Source organism: Microtus ochrogaster, chromosome 1 (assembly GCF_000317375.1).
Source record: "Microtus ochrogaster isolate Prairie Vole_2 chromosome 1, MicOch1.0, whole genome shotgun sequence".
NCBI classification, from domain to species: domain Eukaryota; kingdom Metazoa; phylum Chordata; class Mammalia; order Rodentia; family Cricetidae; genus Microtus; species Microtus ochrogaster.
The window spans coordinates 78,106,383-78,128,921 of record NC_022009.1 but is presented as its reverse complement, the minus strand read 5'-3'; the positions used below and the strand labels follow the sequence as shown (position 1 = coordinate 78,128,921).

Here is a 22,539-nt window from a genome sequence, read left to right as displayed (position 1 = left end):
ATATATTATAGTAATTATATTAATAATGTTGGCATATTCAAGAAAATGAGAAAATTTTAAATATGTGATTCATAATTAAATATGCGATTACCCAAAAATAAAATAAAAAATCTTTCACGCTTATTTAAATTTCACCTCACATCACAGTATTTAAATATTTCTCATAATTTTGTGAAACAGGCTTGCTGCTTGCTCATAACTACATATTTGGAATGATTAACTCTTTTCATATTTTAATAACAGTTATAGAATAAATTTGTTCTATATTTATATTCAAGTTTATGAGAATGTTAAATAATTTTCTTGAATATGATCTTAAGTTTTGTCAGAGATAATTAAAAGTTAAATATATTATAGTAAATTAAATAAGGTTTTGAAAGGGTTGAAACAAAAATTTACAGAAACTTGATAAAATATACAGAAATACAGATTTTATTTTCTAGACTTTAAGAAGATTTTATTCCGTTTGCATTTTTATTTACATGTATGTGTGTGTGCTTGCAAGCTTATTATAACATAAATGTGTGCATGGTACCTCCAGAGGCCAGAAGAGGGTTTCAGGTTCCCTCAAGCGGGAATATTACAGAAGGTTGTACGCCACCTGATGTCAGTGCTATGAACTGAATTTAGGTTCTTTGCAAGATCAGCAAGTGTTCTCACCGACTTAACCATCTCTCTGGCTGTTTTTACTTATTTAATTTGTTTACTTTGAATAGATTTATATGCCTCATTTCTGGTAAGAAATGATTTCCTTATATTCTGAAAGTCCCTCCCCATTTGACTTACCAAAGATGTGTAAGGTGTAAACACCACAGTAACAGTTGGATTTGTGCAGGAGGGAGAAGAAAGGAGAAGACAGAAAAGAGTAGGGGTCACTCGACTACTGCAGATTTTACGGATGGTCATATGTAATGGCAGTAAGCGGCTTTCTGGCTCCTTAGGAAACATTCCGTGTATAGTTTTCAAGTTCTCAGTCTCCTGTTGTTAGCCATCCTTGCTGTGTTCGTCATTAAATCTTAGCAATGACAATAACAGGGCCTAAGGTGCACTTTAGTAAGATTTATTGTGTATGAAATGTTCCATAAAAAGCATTTTAAGAGACACAGAAAGAGAAGAGTCTCCCAATTTTCTTGAAATGCAAAATGCAAGAGTGCAAATAACTGGTGCCCACATCCTAGGAACCAAATATATATATATCTCAAGGGTAGGGAGCCCAGACACAGCAAGAAGAGGCACAGCGGGATGGTGACAGACACCGTTTTTACATAGGCATATATTCATACTCAACCTCGTCTAGACCATATTAGCATGATCACAGATATAGAATATGTTATAGCCATCGCTGTGGATTTTATTTTCCAGTCTGTTCTTCAAAAGCCTTGAAGTGACCAGCTATATTTATATCTGGGAGAACTACAGACTTTTCGATTTGCCTTGGGATTCTCAGTGGACATGGTATTTAACCTTCCTAGCAGTTGACTTTGGCTACTACTGGTTCCACCGCATGGCCCACGGTAAGTTACAAATGATGCATTTTGTCAGTGATGATGAAGCGTGTTTAGTACATAAGAGGCATTTGATAAATATTTGCTTGATGAATAAACAAATCAATAGAAAAATATTTCTTGTAACATGTAAAGATTGCTGCTAATGGCTTAAACTTTGAAATTTCAGCATATGCAGTCTGAAGCCATTAAAAATAAAATTATTGCAGATACATTTTCCTTATGATTATAATTATAATACCTTTAGAAAATGATAGCTTAAGCATTGCTTTTTAATGGGGTTCCATCCATTGTTAAACTGCAGGCAATTACGCACAGTATCAGACTTCGCATCCCAATCATCACGGGTCATTCTGGAGAGTTCTAAGACAGCTTAAAATTCTAGGGAACATCTGCCATCAGAGCCAGCAGGATTCAATTTCTTGGCAATGCTTCCACATTACAAATGAAAATGCAATCAGCTAAGCACTGACCATACCGCACTTCAACGTTGCCATAGTTTCACAGAATTTCTCATCTCATGCAAAGCCTTCTCTCCGCGTTGGTTCACTGAATTTGCATTGGGGTTTTATAACTGCACCCTTCCAAAAAAATGTTTTGTTATGGAAAAAACAAAATGGAAAAAGCGGGAAAGGGTTGTGTCTGTGCTTCTATCGGGATAGGTGAGCGTGAAGGATTGCAGAGAAACGCAGAGCCTGTGGGTTCCGGGGAGCGATAAGACATGGCAAAGTTCCGAAGGCGCTAATGTTTTAGAAAAGCAAGTGACGTACCCTGAAGCTTCCAGGGGCTGTTTGGGCTGAGGGGGCAGGAAGGAAGAAAGCAAGGAAAAGGAAGAACCTGGGATAATAATAATACTAAGTAGGTGGGAAATGGAAATAAGAGACTTGAGAGCAGGGTGAATAATTGCGTAATGCGGAGCAGTGCAGTAGACCAAACATCCTTCCTCAACCTACATGATGGGAGTAGGAGGAACATGGACGGCTTAGTGCTGTCCCTAAGGCTCCTGAGCCGTGTGTGTGTGTGTGTGTGTGTGTGTGTGTGTGTGTGTGTGTGTGCGCATGTGTACTGAACTATATATATGTCAAGTATGTATGTATGTGACGTAAATATTAGCATTCTAAATTCATGTATTAACCAAACTATGAGTATACATTAATTGGAACATTTTAAGAAAGTATGCAAGTTAAAAATATGTATTATGAGGAATAACCAAGGTCTTTAAAAATAGTCAGCTCCTGACATACAAATGTAAAAGGATACCCTCAAATCAAACATGGTCAAGAATAAAAATGCAGTAAAATGTTTGTATTTTAATGCAATAGTTATAATTTAATAATAACAATTTAATAGTTTTCCTGATAGAGCAAGCATATTGATCATTTCTCTCCTAGTCTGTGTAATAAACACTATTGTAAAAAGACTTGGAGTCATCCATTTTCAGAAACCTTCTGGTATCACACTGTTCTATACAGATGTTCTTAATTGAGAAATCTGTGAAATGGCTTAACCTTTGAAGCTGAACAAAAGAAGCAAAACATTACCAAATATAAAACATTTTAAATATGTTTATTGTGAATACCTTTAGTTAAGACTGACAACATTTTTAAAAAGTTATTAAAATGTGGAATCAAGGCACCTTGAAAGTATGCTTCCTATTACAAAAACTTTAGCTGATTCTACTGGAAGAGGAAGGCATTAAAGAAACTGAAAGGCTTCTGGAAAAGCATTCAAAACCCTCAGGCTATGGAACCTAATCACAAGTTCAAAGACTTGTGGTTTATAATGGAAAGCTAGTAGGAAAAAATAAATTATGTAGTTAAATGTGCCAACCATCAATGTGATAGCTGATTTTAGAATTTATACACAAATATTAATAAAAATATTTAAATAGCTTTAGGGATCTAGAAATATACATGAATAAGAAAATCTTACAATATAAAAACTGTAATTCCAAACTGAATAGTTAGTTATTCAAACTAATTTAAGTGAAAAAAATTTCAATAATTTCAAAAATCAAATGCCATTTTAAAATACAGAAAGCAAATGAAAAAAAGCTGATTTTTTTTTTCTGGTTACTATGTAGTTAGTATCCTTTCAGTATTTTTGATAACAATATATTTCATGTGTATAATATGCTAAGTATGAAACAACAAAAATTATATAAGTGACATTTTGTTGTCATATCATTTAGATTATTTCTTTACTAAGCCAAATCATTGCTGATGTTCGACTCACTGTGATTGCCATTTTCTTGTCTCATTTGTGGGTAGTGTTTTGTTATTTAGAGGACAGAGCTGTTTTATTCTCAAAGCGTTGACTTTCTCTCTCTGTGTCAGAACTTATTTGACACTCTACCGGGTTTTACATTTTCTTTCTCTACGTAGCAACACCAACAAGAATAATTGTTCACATCTAGTATAAAATGAATGTTGCCAAACCACCCCCATAGATTTCTTGATGATTTTAGAAAGGAATTCAGAATGTTAAAATTAAATAATTCTTAAATTAAAAATAGCTCTCTGCGTCTGTACTCCGTTAGGTAACGGCACCGTGTTTGTGCTTTGCACTCTCTGCACCACACTACTAGTGAAGAAACAAGATTTCTCTGGAGTGCTGGCCAGGGCCCTATGATCTCAGTGATACAGCCTAGGAGTTTTTTTTTTTTTTTTTTTTTCTGCCTGTTCAAGAACTAAAAGGAAAATTTGCTAGTGCTTTAGGTAGCAGTGGAGAATCCCAAAGAATGCAAACAGACCTTGGCATTCAGCAGTTGGAGAAAGGCAGGCCTGAAGAAGGCACACAGAGAAAAAGGCCCAGTGCAAAGCAGAGAGGGTCCTCAGCAATCCCCAAATCCAGTCTTCTCTGGGTCTGCAGCACTGAAAGTCTCTGCCTGGTGTTGCTTGCCTAAATTAGGGTTGGCCAGTTTGGAGGAAGACAGTAAAGTTTATTGACAAGCCCCAACTGTTATAGGTCTTGACCTTGTTCAGTCAGCCCATCACCAGAGGCATGGTGATGGCAGAAAAGGGTCTACAAAGCCTCCATTTCCCCAACATCCTAGGATTCACACTCTCAGAAAGGATTTGTTACGTGAGCAAATGTCACCTTGTAAGAGAAGCCTTCCTGATCACTGTATAAATATTGTCAAGACCCACAGTGACATCACTTTCAAGAGATGTGGGACGTTACAGAGTGGCACAGGGTACATTATTACAATTGTAGATTTATTTTTAGAGTGAATATATAAAATATGGTGTGTGGCTTAGTGGATTGGAAACTTTTGACATCAATTTGCAATGAATTTAAAATCTATGTTACCAACATTGTACACACAATTTCATGAATCTATGCTTCTTGTGCCTACATGATACACTTACATTTCTTTTTTTTTATTTTAGTAGGTTTTATTTTTCTTTCATATCTATGTCTTAAACTCAATATATCCACAGAAAAAAATGAGTCTTTCTGATCTCACCATAAACACATGGGCAGCAGAACCTGTTCTCAGAGGGTACCGTAGGTTTACACTTGTCTGGTATGAAAACGCCAATTGCATTTCAGATGAAAAGCTGTGAACAGGAGTGGATGCAATTATAATATGTTTGCTTTGTGTAGAGAGTCTCAATTCAATTTATATAATTTAAAATTTTCTTTATTTGCTCAAACTCATCCATGCTCTTTTCTCTTAAAATATGTTGTGTTTAGAAATCAGTAATTTAAAAATATTGAAAGATTTTGGGGTTAAGTGTATTGGTATTTGTTTATTTTGACTGCTTTCCGGGTTTCTTCTGCTTCCTTTTCAACTTAATTATTAATTTGTCCAAATGCACTTCTAATTTAGAGATTAGAATTCCTTTCCAGAATCAAGAAAATTACTTGAAAAACGTGCTGAAAAATGAATTTATTCTTCCTTTTCTCACAGTAAAGGGTAATTTGACTATCTTTTTCATCTCACACATATTAGTATTTCTTCAAAAACTCAGAGTTGTGTGGTAGGCATTTGTAGCAGGCATATAGACTCTTGCTTTCTTTATAGTCTCAGGTATTGATAAGAAAAATTCCAGAAGCTGATCTTAAATGCTAGCTCCAAGCTTTTAGCTGTTTGACACATCTCAAAAGACACACGCTCTGTGATATGCCTTAAGCTACAAGGGAAACACAGAGAGCAGCCCACAGATGAGCAGCCAGTGTAGAAGTGGAGTTAAAGACACAGGGAATCCCACTCCAGCAGTACTCCAGTTCACTAGGAGGGAACATTCTTTTTCTTTAGAGATATAGTTGGGGAACCAGTCTTAGGCAGACGTTGGTGATCTCTACCATAGTGATGACGTTGCATAGGAACTGACGCAAAGAATCTCACAGACAGCACACAGCTGAGTGACTAGGAAGGAGACAACAAAGAAGATCACAGAGGTCTGTGAGGTGTTTGTGTGGAGGGAGCGATGACTCAATCATATTGACGGCAAAGATTCCAAATTTTAAAAAAAATTAAAATTAAAATTAAATGGGCTGGCATTTAATTGAACTTAAAACAGAAAGGGCTATTTTGGCCAACCAATCACAGTTGGCCCTTTGACTAAAAAAGTGCTGTAAGGAAAACTGAGAAAAGGGATACATGCAATTTGATGAAGAAGAGAGATGGGTGAATAGGTAATGAGAATGGAGATAGATAAAGGTAGGCTTGATGTAAGTAAGTTCATGTACACAGAAGAATCAGGAGTGCCTTGGGCAACGGAGCAACTTTGATATTAAACATCTGGCATACTCTAGAGTCTCTGCGGTATTTCAGAGTGTATAGAATCTAGACAGTCTCACCAGAAGGAATTTAGAGAAATATGGATGCTAGGCATCCCCATTGCTTGTCAGAAAAGCGATAACACTAAAATCAACGTAAGTTGAGAACTTATTCAACCATATGTCGCATGTCATTTATTTACTTCCAAGTTTTTTTTATAAGAAAGTAAAAATGATGGAGAATAAATAAACTTTAAAGTGTGAACTAAAAGGAAGATGTGATTGTAGGCACACATGCCTGGGAAAAGACCTTACGCTGCTCGTCCCAGGCCTGTGGAGCATGACCATTTCCTTAGGCTCAATAAAAAAATAGTAAAATCTTCTCCAAATGCAACTTATACCATTTCAACATCTTTTTAGTTGACTTTGATAATGTGGCTACATTTATTTAAGTTCCCAATTATTTTGGTAGGCTACAAAACAAAAATTTGTTGATTTAGTTAAGACAAAATTATTTGACGACTTATGATTAAGCAATAGATAAAACAGACTGTTGTCTCCACACTATCCTGTAGTCAGAGTGTAGTCAGATAAAAGTTAGACTATGACACTTGCTAGCTGATTGCTTATGCACTAGCTGTGTGATATAATTGCTTATGAGAATTTTAAAATTATAATTTATGGTCTATAAGCAGAACCACTTAGATGGAGGCTTCTACATGTAGGAGCTCTACTTAGTTAAAGTTTTTGCTGTTACAAACTAGCCAGTTATTTTCAAGTGTAAACAAAACTAATTAATACTAATCATTGGAAATTCTTGACAGGTCAGATAAGAAACATTTTAGCTCTATGATTTAGTTCACAAGAGTGTATATCTAAGATTATAGATAACTAACAGATACATGAAGACTTGCTTCTTGGGTTTTTGGCTGATAGCAAGTAGATAGATACACAGATAGATGTTGGGTAAATAGATGATAGATAGAACATAAAAAGGTAATGGGGAGATAGATAAATTTTAGATGATAGATCTTTCTATAATTGAATAACTTCAAAGTTTGTTAAAATGTAACTATATCCACAGATCCTACAAAAGGATTTTCCACTATTAAAACTTTTTGCAAAAAAAGTAAATCTTCTATCTAATATATTAACCAATCTCAGCTTTTTCTTTTACTACCTCAACTAATTCAGCAATAATTTTATGAATAATTTAATTAGATCAAATCAATGTTTAACAATAGGACTCTATAAATTAAGAGTTACTTTTATTTTGTTTATCCACAAGTGTCTGCATGTAGATATTACACCACCTGTGTACCTGATAAAGTCAGAGGCCAGAGATGGGCATCAGATCCTATAGAATGTGAGTCACAGGGGTTATGAGCCATTGTGTGTGGCTGGGAACCAAAATCAGATCCTCTGCAAGAGTAGCAAGCACTCTTAACTGCTGAGCTATCTCTCCAGCCCCTCCCAATGGGGTTTTAAAAGCTCATTTGTGGCTTTCACTTGATTCTGTCACCCTACTGCAAAAAAGTTTTTTATTGCAGTGTGTGTGTGTGTATGTGTGTGTGTGTGTGTGTGTGTGTGTATACCCACATGAAATTCATCTGATAGCACAGCTTATGTGTGACAATTTAGCATTTCCCTTTTGTTTCTTTGTATTTGTACATCTGCTCTCTAACTCTGAAAGTCTTAGCTTGCATTAACATCAACATATTCAATTATAATGATATACAACTAAAATTTTTAAAATAATAGTATCTCTCAGAAAGGATAATGGCATATTCAATTATAATAATATACAACCAAAAACTTTAAAATAATAGTATCTCTCAGAAAGGATAATGACAGAAGTTTAGCATTCCTTTTCAGTCTTGCTTTTCTGTTTTAGCATATCCACCAGACACAATCAGAATTGTTCAAATGTTAAATGAACTCTGCTATGTTCCGTAACAATAGCAACCACCTATCTAGCTAAATCCACTTGTTCCTCTTGATTGATATATATATATATATATATATATATATATATATATATATTAAAAGCATTTAATTCACCATTACATTATATATGTTAAATGATTCCTTATTCCTAACAAATATATATGTAAATAAACACCACTTAGTTGATTCTTGGATTCATTATTATCTCTTGCTTTGATGCATTAAAATATTTATGAGGTAGTAGTTCTAAGATCCATTTTCTTTGTTAGTAAAATGTTCTAAATTCTTGCTTCCATTATCTGACTTAATGCATTTTGAGGTAAGTTTAGGTGTGTATTTTATTTTACATTTTCTGAATGAGTTGAAAATGTTATAAAATGTGACATCTTTATATTTGAAACTGCATGTCTCTCTGGTTCAATCTACCTACTTTCTGTATTTAAATTGCATTTCTTTTCTGTTTAAAAAATGATGCCTGTTTTATAAGTTCACAGAGGGTCTGTGCACGAGCCTTCCTGTGAAGCTTCCCTTCACCCTGTCCAAACTGACATTCCTACACCCCATACCCTTCATCCTCCCTGCTGGCTTTCTCTGCAGCTAAGGAATTCAGACTGCTTATTTTTGTATTTGATGATATCCTGGGGGCAAAGGTAAAAAAAAAGAGTTTATAAAATCTGGACAGAAAAAGGATGTAACTTTTTCCGTTCTGCCCTTTGAAATAGCTGACAGTTTCTGGATATACAGAGGGAAATGATAAGTTCGGCCACATGTCCAGATGTATGCTCAACAGATGTGTAGGGTTATGTTTTAAAAAAGACATGTCCTACAGTACCTGCGTCTGTAGCCAGGAAGTTGTAAATAGTAAATACAGAACTCAGCTATCAAATGTAATCTGACTTAACAAGATTTTTCAAAGTAACAGACAATTTTTAATCTCTCAGCCTACTAACTGTGAATTAAAAATCAGTAAATTTATAAAAATTGCTCTAAAGTTGATTGTAAACTGAATTAAATTAAACGGAAACTTAGACATTGGAAACTCTTCCTGTATTATCTTTAGCAAATGAATGAACATTCTTTGCCATACTTTCTGATAAACCGTATTATCTATAGCCAGTGATTTCTTTCATATTGTTGCTCTTCTTTAAAAATGTGTAACATTTATTATTATAATTTAAAGAGTATAAAAATATTTTGTCTTATTTCTGAAAAATATTGCTGGTTGCCATAAAATGTACTATGAATATACATTCATTTTCTATAATATGTTATTTAAAAGTATGTAGCAATGTCTGAGTTGATTTAATTAGCATACAAACTCAAAATTATTGTAGTGGAGACAGTACAATATTGTTATTAACTGTATTTGCCATTCTGTATAATAATTGCTGAACCTATTCTCTTTGTGTAACCAGAAATTTTATGTAATTTGATCAATTTTCCTGAAATTGACCTCAGCCTTAGTAATAACCGTTCTACTCTGTGCTGTGCAAGCCGCTTTTCCCACAAGACGAACAGTCTTTGCTGGATAGTTTCAGAAATTCTTAAAAATTGCTCAAAACAGCATAGAAGAAAAATAACAAATATCTCCATTGTTTAGAAGTTGTTCAGAACAGCATCATTGTATCAAAGTATACTTGTTAGTTATTTTAAGAATGAATAAGAATAAAATTCTTAAATGCAAAACAAGACAAAGGCTGGACATTGTCCTACAGACTTATTACCCTACCATTCAGGAGGTTGAGGCAAGAGGATCATGGATTCCAAGCCAGTTGAGGCTACATACTAAGACTCTATGCAAAAAAGGAAACAAGCAAGCAAACAAACAAACAAAAATCCTTCATGAGGAAGTTACTGAACATGGCAAAAGCATATTCCAGCTCGAGATAGAGTCAGTGTTCTGAAATTCATGTACGTGCTGCAGAACATTCTCTTATGTTCTACTTGGTTACCATGCCTTGCTTGCTTCTTGGAAGCTAAAACATTGGTCCATGGACCTGACAAAAAAGCACATCCTAATCTTTGGGATTTGAAAGGGCTCTGGGATTTGAAGCTGACACTTCTTGGCTGAGCTCCAAAGCACAACTGCATTAGGGATAAGAAAAGAACTATTGGGTTTTGTACTTTTTTAAAGTTCATGAAGTCCTGGAGAGAAAAATGACATCCAATGTAAAAAATATAATTGACTCAGTAATTGGAAATTTATTCAAAGTGAATTTTATAGGAAGTCTTTAATAATGAGAGAGTTGTTACTGAAAATTCATTACAGAGGGTACAATATTGTCACTATGCCTGTCCCAGTTCAGGTACTGGCCCTATACCTCAAGTTTCAGAAGCACAAGCAGAAGGAAAGATACTAAAAAAAAAAAAAATGATTTTCCAAGTTACACCAGTGACTCTTCGCTTTTTGTAAATGCACCCATAAGAAGAAGAACTACGTCAGCTAACTGCTATCACTAATAAAGACGGGAGAAGGAGCAAAGGCATCAAAAAGCTACAGAGAAATATGCCAACGCTGGATAAACAATCCGTTGTCTGGTCCTCTCCGAGTCCTACCATAGATGGCTCTTCTTTCTTTCCCTTGTTAGTTTTGTTGTTTAGGTTTGCATTTTCATTTTCAGGTCAAGGGTCACTCTGCAACGCAGACTGTGTAGTCTTGGTCGGTCTGAAATTTATGACAACCAAACCCCCAGATTACAAACCTGTGCCACTGTTCACAGATAATTCTCTTAAACTGTATTGAAAAAGAAAGCAGGGCAGGGAAAAAAAAAAGGTGTATAATCTGCCCTAAAGGTGACCAGTCTCTGGAACACTCACCAGGGTATAGTCAGTGATGTTTGATTGAAGGGACCATTTAGGCACTCATGCAAAACACAGTATTAGCACTAGTTTTACAGAAATTTTCTTTTATCTCTGACATTATCATAGTTCTTTCAATGAAGATATAAATGCACTTTCCCATGGTCATATCACCTTATTGAAGACCTTAGCTTCATTCCTGAGCCTTTTAGATGGGGAAGAGCAGAAGGGGAAAACCTGAAGTTAGATAGCCAAGATTTCAATTTCTGAATCCATCATCTAAAATTAAGCAATTCTGTCAATTAATTTATCTGAATCTCAATTTTATTTGCAAATTATCATAGCGCTCTCCAGGTGCTACCATATTAAATGTAATGATCACATGTTTGGTGATAGTTATGAAATAATTAGTACTTTGGATAAAGCAGGTAGATAATGACTATTCCCAAACTCACAAAGAAATAGTGCTCATTGGTTCATATGCCCTATGAATCATACCACACTCAACCCCAAAATCCTTTCTATCCTTTCTATAAATTGATAAATAGATCTTGTAACAATGTTAGCACAGTCAAGCTACTTAATATATTCACCCATCTCACAAAGTTCCTTTCTGGGCACCAGTAACATTTGAAATCTTCCCTGTTTACAAAGGTCAAGTCAGTAAATTATTCTACCAAAGGTCACTAGACTCGATGTTAGGTCTCCAGCCTGTACCCTCACCTCTACCCTCATGTATCTCCCCATTTCTGTCATCCTCCAATTTTGGGAATCACTGAATGTAGTACATTTTTTATTTCTGTTTTGGCTTATTTTACTGAAAACCAGTTCTTTCTGTTTTGTCCATGTGTGGCAAGTATCAGGAGTTCTTTCTTTCCTGTTTCTTCCCTTGTCCTCTCTTCTCCTCTCTTTTCTCCCTGACTTTAAACTGAAAAATGAGCATCCATCCATGGACTCAACAAGCCATTAGTTGAAACATTAGTGAAAATGTGATAATATTGAACGTGGATGGGGTTTTATTATTATTATTTTCTTTCACATGGAACAGTAAATAATCATTTAATTAAAATATATGAAAAATAAGAAGATTGCAAATACTAAACCATTACATATAAAGGTAGTTCAATATCAGAGGTTTTTCACATTTACCCTGCTTCTTAGACACCACCATGGAGACTGAAAGACAATTGGGTATCACAATTTCCTTAGCCATTCACATGTCTGCAAATCTGTATTAATGTGTCATAGCTAGGGGTGAACCGTGCTGTAGTAGACTTGACAACGCCAATGCTTCTTCAAGGTACTGACTTCATTAATTGTTTGCACAAGTCACAAGGAAGGATTATCGATCACAATGAACTTTTATCTTATTGTGTTTTCTAATGACACCTCCCTTTCTCAGACACCCTAGACAACATTCGCTGTCTCCTGTCCTCCCGACGACGACCACACCAATGTATGAGATGATAGTCAATTTCTTTACACGTTCATTTCCTCTATGGTTTGTGCACTGCGTCAGAAGGAATTTTGTCATCTGTGTGTCTTAGGAATCATATTTGGTTATGTCTTTTGACCGTTTCTGGATCACTTTTTAGTTTAGCTTTTTTCTTTTTTTTTTTCTCTGTGGGGTAATTTATATGCATAATTACACTATGTATTGCACATAGGATATGCACGATGTATATTCCTGTCTGTTAATATCTTATCAGACATATGGATTACAAATGTCTCCTCTAAATATGAAGGCTTCCATTTTATTTTTGTTAATAGTTTGCTGTGGAGAAGGCTTTTTAGCATGATTTTTCCCCATTGGCTCATTTTTGGATTGTTACCTGAGCCCTGAGCACCACATCCAAAACTAAGCGTTGCTAGGACCAATGCTACGGAGCTTCACCCTGCTTCCTCTGTGACAGTATCTGACCTACTGTTTGAAGTCTTTCATCCATTTCAAAGTAATTTTTGTGGCTGGAAGGTGATGATAGCTAAATTTCCTTTTCTTTATTTCTTTTAAATATTTAGCTTTTCTCAACACTTTTTATCTATGAGTCTAGCCATGTCCCATAGTATATTCTTGATGCCTGGAAAATAATTGGGCATGACTGGGCATGTAGTCTTTGGCTCATTTTTGAGATCTGCACTCTAGTTCATCAATCCATATGTAATATTTTATTTTGCACTGTGCTAGCTTCATTACCTTTCTTTATCAGCAGTACTTATTTATTTATTCTTTGGTCAGTTACTTAACTTTCTGAGCCTTCCTTTCAATATATAAATATCAGAAGCAATGATCATATCTTCAAAAGAAATAACTTGTACTAGACATGTCTACACTCTACTGTTATAAACGGCAAGCATACACACGAACTTCTCATGCAAAAGTCGTGACACGACAATGTTTAGCAGCTGACTAAAGCTTTTGCTTATAATATCTTTAAAAGAATCTAAGGTTTTAAAACATTTCTTTTAAACAAAGTCTTATTTATTTCTACTTTATGTGCAATGTGTTTTGCCTACATGTATGTCTCTGTGAGTGTACCAGATTCCCTGGAACTGGAGTCACAGACAGTCATAAATTGCCATATCGGTGCTGGGACTTGAACTCAGGTTCTCTGCAAGAGCAGCCAGTATTATTCAGAATGCTAGAGGCTATGCTATTTAGAATGCATTATTTAGATTTAATTTTATTTACCTGGATGGAGTATATCAAGGTGTATTTTAATGTTTTATTACTCATATAACAGAAAGTTGTCAAAATATTTATTTATTTATTTTTTAATCTCTGAAATGAAGAAGAAGAGGACTCAGACTAACTCAGTCCTAGAAATCGTGAGGGACAAGAACTCTCTGGATCAGCTTCCATGTGTCTGGAAAGGGAGTGAGGGAGTCCTCTGTTCTGCACCATTCTTTGTAATATGGTTGGCATGTGCATCTCTCCCTTGTGGACTGAGCTGAGTTCAGCTTGTTACTGCCTTTTTATCTCTGTGTGCACTTCTTTAGGTTCCTGCCTGTGTTTATCACCCACTTCCTACTAGAATATGGAAGGGCATTTTATTGCAAGGAACAATTGCTCTCCCCAAATACATTACAATAGATTCTTTGTTCATAAAAACAAAGAAATAAGCACCTCCCAGGTACTAGTTTATAATCTTCCAAAAAAGAAGGAAGTTGCCTTCTAGCTGAAAGCTTGGATTTCTGATTCATTGCAACTGAATCTAAATTGAGCTTTCACTATTCCCAAACAGAACAGAGATCACAGGGCAGCTCTCTTAAGGTTGATTTCTGCAGAAGCTTTGCTAGCTATTTTCATTTTACATGAATTTTAGTCTCAGAGGCAATTATTTTAAATCATTAATATTTATCTCAATTATCCTTTTATATTCATTTTTCAGAGGCAGTTTCTTTCCTTCATTGTTTTATGCTTATTTGATAATTGTCTTTCTAGAAAATATCTATTTGTTGCAAATTTAACATAATCAGCAGGTAATTTTTCCTCTGGTTTTGTTCAAATTTTTTTCTGAATTTCATTTTAAGTATTTAATGATGCCAGTAATCAGTGCTTGGATATCAGCATCTATCCAAACAGTTATCATCCCAGTGTCTGTCTCCCGCTTCTCATTCTACATTTATTTCTGAGTAGGTAGTGAGAAGAAAAGCCCAAACATTTGAAAATATGTTTGTTTGGTCCACAAATAGCTTACAGTAATGGCTATAGCTAAGTTATTGTTCCAACAAATGAATCACAAAAATTTTATAGTTGCCGAATATCCGCTACCTCTTTAATGTTCCAATTTCTCCTTGTTGTATATGGCATTTGCTGAACTGTAGTTTTTCGTACATGTGCAATAAAGTCATTTCATTGCGAATGTTATTATATATTCAAATTCACTTTTATGTAATTTTATTTCCTTTTACTTATTTTTAATTGATGGAACTATTGCTTTCCTTTTCACACACATAGCCTTCTGGTTTATACTGCTAGACTCCACCCTGTGGAGTAACTTGACATTCTCCTCTGCTCTATGCTATTCTTATGAATTTTTGTGGAATCTACATACTTGCTAAGATTCAAGTTTGACTTATGGGACCAAATTCCTTAAGTCCCTCCATTAATCGTGGTTGGTTTTGTTTTGTTTGTTTCCCCCGCTCAGGAGAGGCAGCTTTTGCATGCATTTCCCATTTTTGAGATTAACAATGATGATCAGGCTATAGTCAACATTAATGGGTTCCCGTTTAGAGCTTGCCAAATCTTGGCTTCAAGTTGATTCCAGTGAAAACACGATGTCTGGATTCTTCTTGGACAGTGAAAATATTCTTGGCTTCTATTCTTGGAAGTTAGTTTTGCTGTCTACATAATCCCTGATTCACATTTCCTTGTGAATGTTAAATTTCCTGACTCTGTGCTTCTCTCTCCTCTCCTGTTATTGACCATCATGTTTAACAGATATAATAGAAACTGTATTATTTTTAATTTGACTTAGCTAGTTATTCAGTGTATGTAAACAAGACCATCCCCAGTTGTCCCTTTGGTGGGAAGTTAGTTTTTGTTGACTTGGAGAGAAATGCTGTTTAGTGTGCAGAATCACTCCTGATGGCAGGGCACTGAAGATCTCCTCTGCCACTTTTAGAAAGTGTGTGTTTGTGTCTTTGTACCTCTTCCTTTTGGAGATCTCCTGGCTGTTTTCATTTTTCTCCCACTTTTATCTAAACTTACCAGATTCCTGTGTTCTGTAGTAGTTTATATGTTCAAGATCATAATATAGTTTGCAGGTGTGTAGAAATGACATTTCAGGAGAAATATAAGAGCCAAATGATTATTTCATGATTTTTCTGTCGTTTTTATTGTACAGACAAATATGAAAAAATAAATAACAAATTAATGCTTAGAATAAAAACAGACAGAAAACCAATCTTCTTACAGACATATGTGGTTTTCTATCAGAGAATAAAACTCAAAGTGTTCACTGAAGATCACAGTGTCAACAGCAAACTACTGTCAGGCAGGAAAGGCGAAACCCTGCTGATGTGGCGTGTGTTCAGCAGCTCCTTCCTCAGAAACAACAGCTCAGACGAGTGTCTCAATCACCCTCCATGTCTATGCTTCCTTGGTAAAGAACAAATCAATATATGAAAGAAAAGCAAAAAGAGCAGCAAGTATCTACTTGCCAAAAGGCAGCTAATTTACATCATCTACACATAGTTCCTGGAACACAGTTCATACTCAATTCCTAGCACATCAGCCATCCTGTCTTTGAATGTTCTGAGGAAAATTCAATTTGTTGAGCTCAAAGTATGTTTCCCAATACATTTTGTTAATTCTTATTTGAATTCTAATATTAATCAACTAAATGATGGGTCAAATATAATTGGATTGTCTTTTTAAGTAGTTTCTGATCTTTATAATACCCAAATTGTATTTTCCTGTCTCCTAAGTTTGTCAGTGTGCTAGTCTAGACTTGGGCAGTTTGCCAAGTGTGTAGGTGGATGTTTCATTTTAAAATACTGAATTTTGGATCATGTTGAAGCTATTACCTTTAAAAAGTAATCAAATGGCTCATCTGATTGCAATTTCTGTTTTACTTTTTCACTTAAAAAGAGAAATATAGTCTATTTGACTTCCTGGATTGTCTATGATATTCATAATTTAGAGGAGAAAAATATTTCCAAACATTGTAAAAAGATTGGTATTCTCCAAGTTGCTTCAAAGTTACACCTGCTTGAAAATATAATATCAGCTCATGGTTACGGACACAGTCACTTTTATTATTTACTTGTCATTTTTCTTTGTCCTGAGAAATAAAACAAATAGCAATCCTACTATTCTCTAGAAGAATATGGTGGCTAATGCCATTTTAATTAGTTTTATAGCTTATAAAACTAATTGGAAGGGTGAGGAAGACCGATGTAGGAAAAGCATCTACATAAGGAGTAGTATTAGCTGCAGACCTGGGCATATAAAAGTGCTTACATACGCTGGTGCAGTGATGACCCAATTCATCCAGGCCGGAACATGTCAGCTTTGCATTGTGTTAAGTGATACCTAACATAATAATATCTCATTATTATGTCTATACTGCTCACCAATCCTGAGTGTTGGAATGAACAAGAAAACAATGGTTCCTATTTTTCACATTTTAAGTTGGCACTCTACCATGTATGAGTATCTTGGTGATTTTATGACAAAAATGCAGTCATTTAGTACCAGGTGATTTAATTGGAATTGTGGATACACCCAGGTACCCTGAGGAAACTTAGGGAACTTTGTCACGTTCATAGAAAATACTTATGAAATTATGACTGGTTATAGTATTGAGGATTTGGAGCACAAAAGAATTATAGAAAAGGGCTTTGAGGCCGAAGGCAGAATGTTTACGGAAAACACAGAATCTCTAATACTCCCTTCTGAAGTTGATGAATATTGCATTGACAATTCCTGGTTTATTTAGACAATATTGGAAAATGATCACTGCTCCAGAGTCAAGATATTCTTCTGGGACTCTGGACAGGATGTTTCTCTTAACCTCCTCTCCCCCCACCGCCTTTTTCTCTTGTTTTTCATTTTACTAGAAAAGGAAAAGACTTTCTTGCCAGTTTTTTTTAAATCCTGTCTAAGTAATAAACTTGTAGCCCAGAATGCAGTTTTTAGCAAGTACTGTTATCTATTTAAAACTTGAGGAAACTCTTAACTTGTAAGACGACATTAACTGAGGTTGAATTATGGAATGATTCCTCCGGAAGTTCGTGTCGGAGGAGTGTTACTGCCACATAAATCCACCGTGATCAGTTGACTGACAGGGAATAGGAAAAGCACTTAAAATAATTGGACACTCAGGGGTCCCTTTCCAAAGTCTGTTGTGACATTTAGCTATGTCACCCCCATTAAAAGCAGTGGGGGTTTAGGGGCTGAGATCCATCTTTACAGATTAAAGCCGGCTTCCTTCACACACAGTACTGGGGAAGCTATCAGAGCAGACAGGAGCAGCACATATCAAATGTACTTTGGAGAGTAATGGCACTCACTGCCTTCTGAGCATTAATCTTTACAAACATTCCAGCTATAAATCCTAATGCATCCAGATGGAGACAGAAAGAGACGATATGGTGCTTACATTAGTATTTATTTTATTGAAATCGTGGTTTGTCTAGTGCTGGGTCAGAAAATCAGAGTTGCCTTTAGAAATGTGTCTTTTGATAGACTTCCAGTCTACCTACTGGTTAAACAAAGGTGTGCATTTTGCCTTAAATGACTAGAGGGCTTTAATATACACAAGAGAATGACTTCCATAGTCTCTTTGGGGACAAATAAAGAAAGGGTTTCAAGCACAGATTTAATCTCCAAAATTGGAAAAATGTAAATTTATATGTTTAATTTTCATAAAGAAAAAAAGCAATATTTTTATCAATACTGATTATTTAAAATTGAAACAAATATTTCACTTCCTCTGTGTTTGATTCATAGTATATAATTAAAACAAGCTCCCATTGTCATTTTAAATTTTTTCATGACATTCAAATGTATTTGGGATACACCATCACTAAAGACATTTATTTATAATTGAATTGTACAGTATGATGATGCACACCTATAACTCTGGCAAGAAGTAGGGCAAGCAGAGTCATCCTTAGCTTTATAGGGAGCTTTAGACCAGCCTGAGATACATGACTGTGTCTCAAAGAAAAAAAGAAAAGAAAAGAAACAAATACAAGGATAATTCATCATCTTTGCTCTTACTACTTTTATCTGGAAGATGTCTTCACTGATGGAGCTGTGAACATTCTGTGACTTGAGGTATAATAACAGCGTTTGGTTCCACAATGTTTCTCGACATTGTTGTCAGTCCTGCAGATGGATACTTGGACCCGCCACGCTGAGTACTGACATCAAAAGAAGTGAGTGAATTAAAAACATTGAGAAGAATGAACAGCTTACAATTGCTCAAAGCATCTAGCTGGGACATGTTTGTCAGCCTGATGAATGGAACTCCAATGAAGGCATGGACGGTCACAGGCCTCACGCCTTAACCTTGACAGACTAATAAAGGGATTGTAAACTGTTACTGTCATTCTGCACCCTTACATTCTGTGGAGTACGCGGGGAAGACCTTTATAGAATGCAGGAGGAGAGCAGAATCAACTGTGTGCAGAGGCAACACAGGGGGTAAATGTTAGCCAGACCCTCAAAATCCTCAGAGACTCTCTAGGGAACTGACCTTGAGTTCTGAGGAGCACTGCTTGGAGAGTTTTAAGAAGTATTTGTTTATTATAAATTCTCTTTCTTTCTAAAGTGACAGGGTTTTTTTTTTTTTGTATGATTATGAATTACTTCCTAGACTTACGGCTTTGTATTCTTACAGGTTTTCAGAACGTGTGTGTGTGTGTGTGTGTGTGTGTGTGTGTGTGTGTGTGTGTTTCTGATTGGAGTGGAGTGAGGTGAACTGGAAAAAAGAGAAAGCACATTTAGAGATAAAGAAATAATAACCATCGATATACCATTGAACCATTGAAATAATGCAAATGATTTGGCTATTTTAAAGAGAAAAGAAAATAAACTTGAATCATAGAATTATAGAATGTCAGCCATAGACCCCTAAGGGATAATACGGTTTGAATCTGTTATCTTGCTGATGGGAAAATGTATACTCAGAGAGGATGAGTGGATAATATACGTGTCTCAACAAAGAGAAAAATAATGCATGGGTAGCAGACAAAAAGAATTAAATTCCATCTACTGCCAAATTATCTTCTCAGTTTGCACCCACATAAAAACTCATGCTTTGTTGAAACTTTTTTGTAGGTTCAAAATAGTGTGTTAATGTTTATCAAGTATAGGATTCATGTAACTATTCTGATAGGGAAATCTCCATGAAATATAAAGATTCTATTTTCTTGGAATATTCCAATGATATTATATCATTACAGATACAACTTTAGATTTCCTGCCTGTCCTGGGTTGTGTAACTTTCTAATTTATAGCTCAATTACACTTATTTTCCTTCTAGATTCAGGATTTAGATCGGTATCCAGGGCCTGTGCTGATTTTTTAATCCTATGTTATTGATATTATTTTTACTGGTGGACAACTCTCGTGTTCTTACTTTCTAGTACTTGAGGTCACTTCTCCCTCTGGCATATGGAATAATAAACTACTTGCATGTTAATTTGATCTCACTTAAATTCAGACATTGTATCAAAAGACTTGTTAATCATCCATGCTATTCTTCTCATAATTTTATGGGAAATTCAAATATAGGCAGAGGTGGGGAGTCCTTTATTAAAAACTCCAGTTAACTACCCAGATTCGGGATAATCAGAACTTTACCACTGTTATTTCATCTATATAAGACACTAACTTTTTGTGCTTAAAATATTTCAAGGCAAATTCAAAATTTCATATTTCACTTATGATTACTAAAACTGTAGCTATAACATTTTGTTTTAATACTATTTCCACATTGCATATAGAAAAATTTATAATAACTCTTTGTTGCATTTTATAAGCTGTGCTTTTGCTGACAGTTGCAAAGAAGAGTCAAAACAAGGCCAACATAAAGCATTCATATATTATGACCTTTTATATGTATATAATGTATTTATATTTAATTATAAATAACACTTAGAAAATCTTTAAGTCCTTTCAGCCATTTATCTGTTAAGATATTTTTTCCATGATTCAGTTGAAGACCTATTCATGTTTACATTTGGTTAACTTAGTTATCACATGCTATTTCAGCAAAGTTATAATTGTATTGAGTGAACTGACTGAGTTCAAATTGAATTTTGAGGAATAGTATCTTAGTTGGGGTTTCTATGGATGCAATAAAGTACCATGACCAAAAGCAGCTTGGGGAGGAATGCATTGATTTCAACTCACACTTCAGGTAACCAATCATCCCCAAGGGAAGTTAAAGCAGGAACTCGAGCAGGGCAGAAAGCTGGCAACAGAAACTGAAACAGAGGCCATGGAAAGATGATGCTTGTTAGACTGCTCCCTCGGATTCTTCAGCCAGGTTTTCACAGCACCCAGAACCACCTGCCCGGGACTTGGCCTTTCCATAGCTATCAAGAACTTAAAAGATTCATGGCAGGCTTTGCCACAGTCCAATTTGGTGGCACATTTTCTCAATTGAAGTTTCCCTCCCCGAAGACTCTAGTTTGCCTTAAGCTAATGAGAAACTAGCCAGCAAGTTCAGTAAAGACAAAAATGCTGGCAATCCGGTGCTACCAACTCATATAGCACCGTACCATGCCAGGTATCAAGAGGATTCCTACTTTATTAGTGCATCCATTTACTACTATCTGTGTAAAGATTGCAGCACCTAGCAGCAAATAGTTCCTAATTCGCACTATCTTTGAATGTGCAAAATGATTGTTTTCTGAGTCTGTTGTTTAGCATGCATATACCAGATAAAGAATTTATCATTAGTTAATGTCTGAAAAATGGAACAAAAGCTTTATATCCTTTTGGGTTCATGCATTAACTTTCAGAACAAAGAATTTGTTTTATACAAGATAGTTTATGAATCTATTTTGCTTTGGAAATGCAATTTTATTGAATATTTAAAGACATTTCATGGATTTATATTCAGACATTCTTTTGTTGATACGATACAAGGAGGGCTTGATAAGCTTTTCAATTTCATCTGGCACAAGGCATCTTATTTCATAATATACATTTGGTATCTGAACCCAAGAGTCACCTGCTTTGTCAGAAATCATGGCTTCATTTATATGAAATGCTGTGTAAGAAACACCTCTAGTTTATAAAATGTTAAACATAAGGGGACTATGATTAACCATGGTGACATTTAACCTGCTAAATACCTTTCCTCTTGCTGAGAAAGAACTTTGATAAGTACATAAAGTTAACTAAATTTTCCTTTTATAACTACTGTAACATATCTGTACACCTGTTAATCGGTATCATGTAAAAACAAGACCATAAGCCCATATACACAACATAATCTTATATTAATCTTTTCAAATTAAAATAAGCATTGTAACATTGTATTTCTAGGGCCACATTTCAAGGCTCTCTTCTGTCATGGTGAGGACTGTGTCCCTGACAGCTTCAGTGTGGTTGCTTACACAATTTAGGAAACTCACAGAGCAGGGGAACTTAAGGCAATTTTAGGTGATTTGTTTGTTTTGTGATTTGAATATGCCCAAGTTAGGGTAGACATTCAGAGAGATTTACATAAAAATCACCAGAATTAAGACTCCACTGCTATTCAGTTGAGATGTGACTCAGTTCAGCAGGTTTTATTTATGATTTCTAAGGACTGAAACAAAGTAAGAGTTTTTTAATTCTTAGAGTTTTCATGTTGGTTGCATGTATTGCTATAAGACAGGGTGTACTCAGAATTCGATTTCATCACCCTCAACACACTCACATGTGTGTCTGTCTGTCCTCATCTGCAGGAGCAGCCTTCTTCCTGTTTATTTTAAAAGCCAATGGTGTTTCTCCAATAAAATGTGTTCAAATGTATCAGGAACCAAATTCTCACTCTACCAAAATTCCATAAGAGAGGTATGTTTTAGTGCCTTGATTTTTTTTTTTAACAGT

General features: G+C 35.2%; 1 protein-coding gene across 1 annotated transcript in view; it reads left to right on the top strand.

Moving 5' to 3' along the window:
* Nucleotides 1–22,539, top strand: part of Agmo (alkylglycerol monooxygenase) — a 254,774-nt gene that overhangs the window by 10,737 nt on the left and 221,498 nt on the right. The window contains exon 3 of the mRNA XM_005343843.3: nucleotides 1,363–1,514. Within this exon, the coding sequence (XP_005343900.1) occupies nucleotides 1,363–1,514 (152 nt within the window). The remainder of the gene's footprint in view (nucleotides 1–1,362; nucleotides 1,515–22,539) is intronic.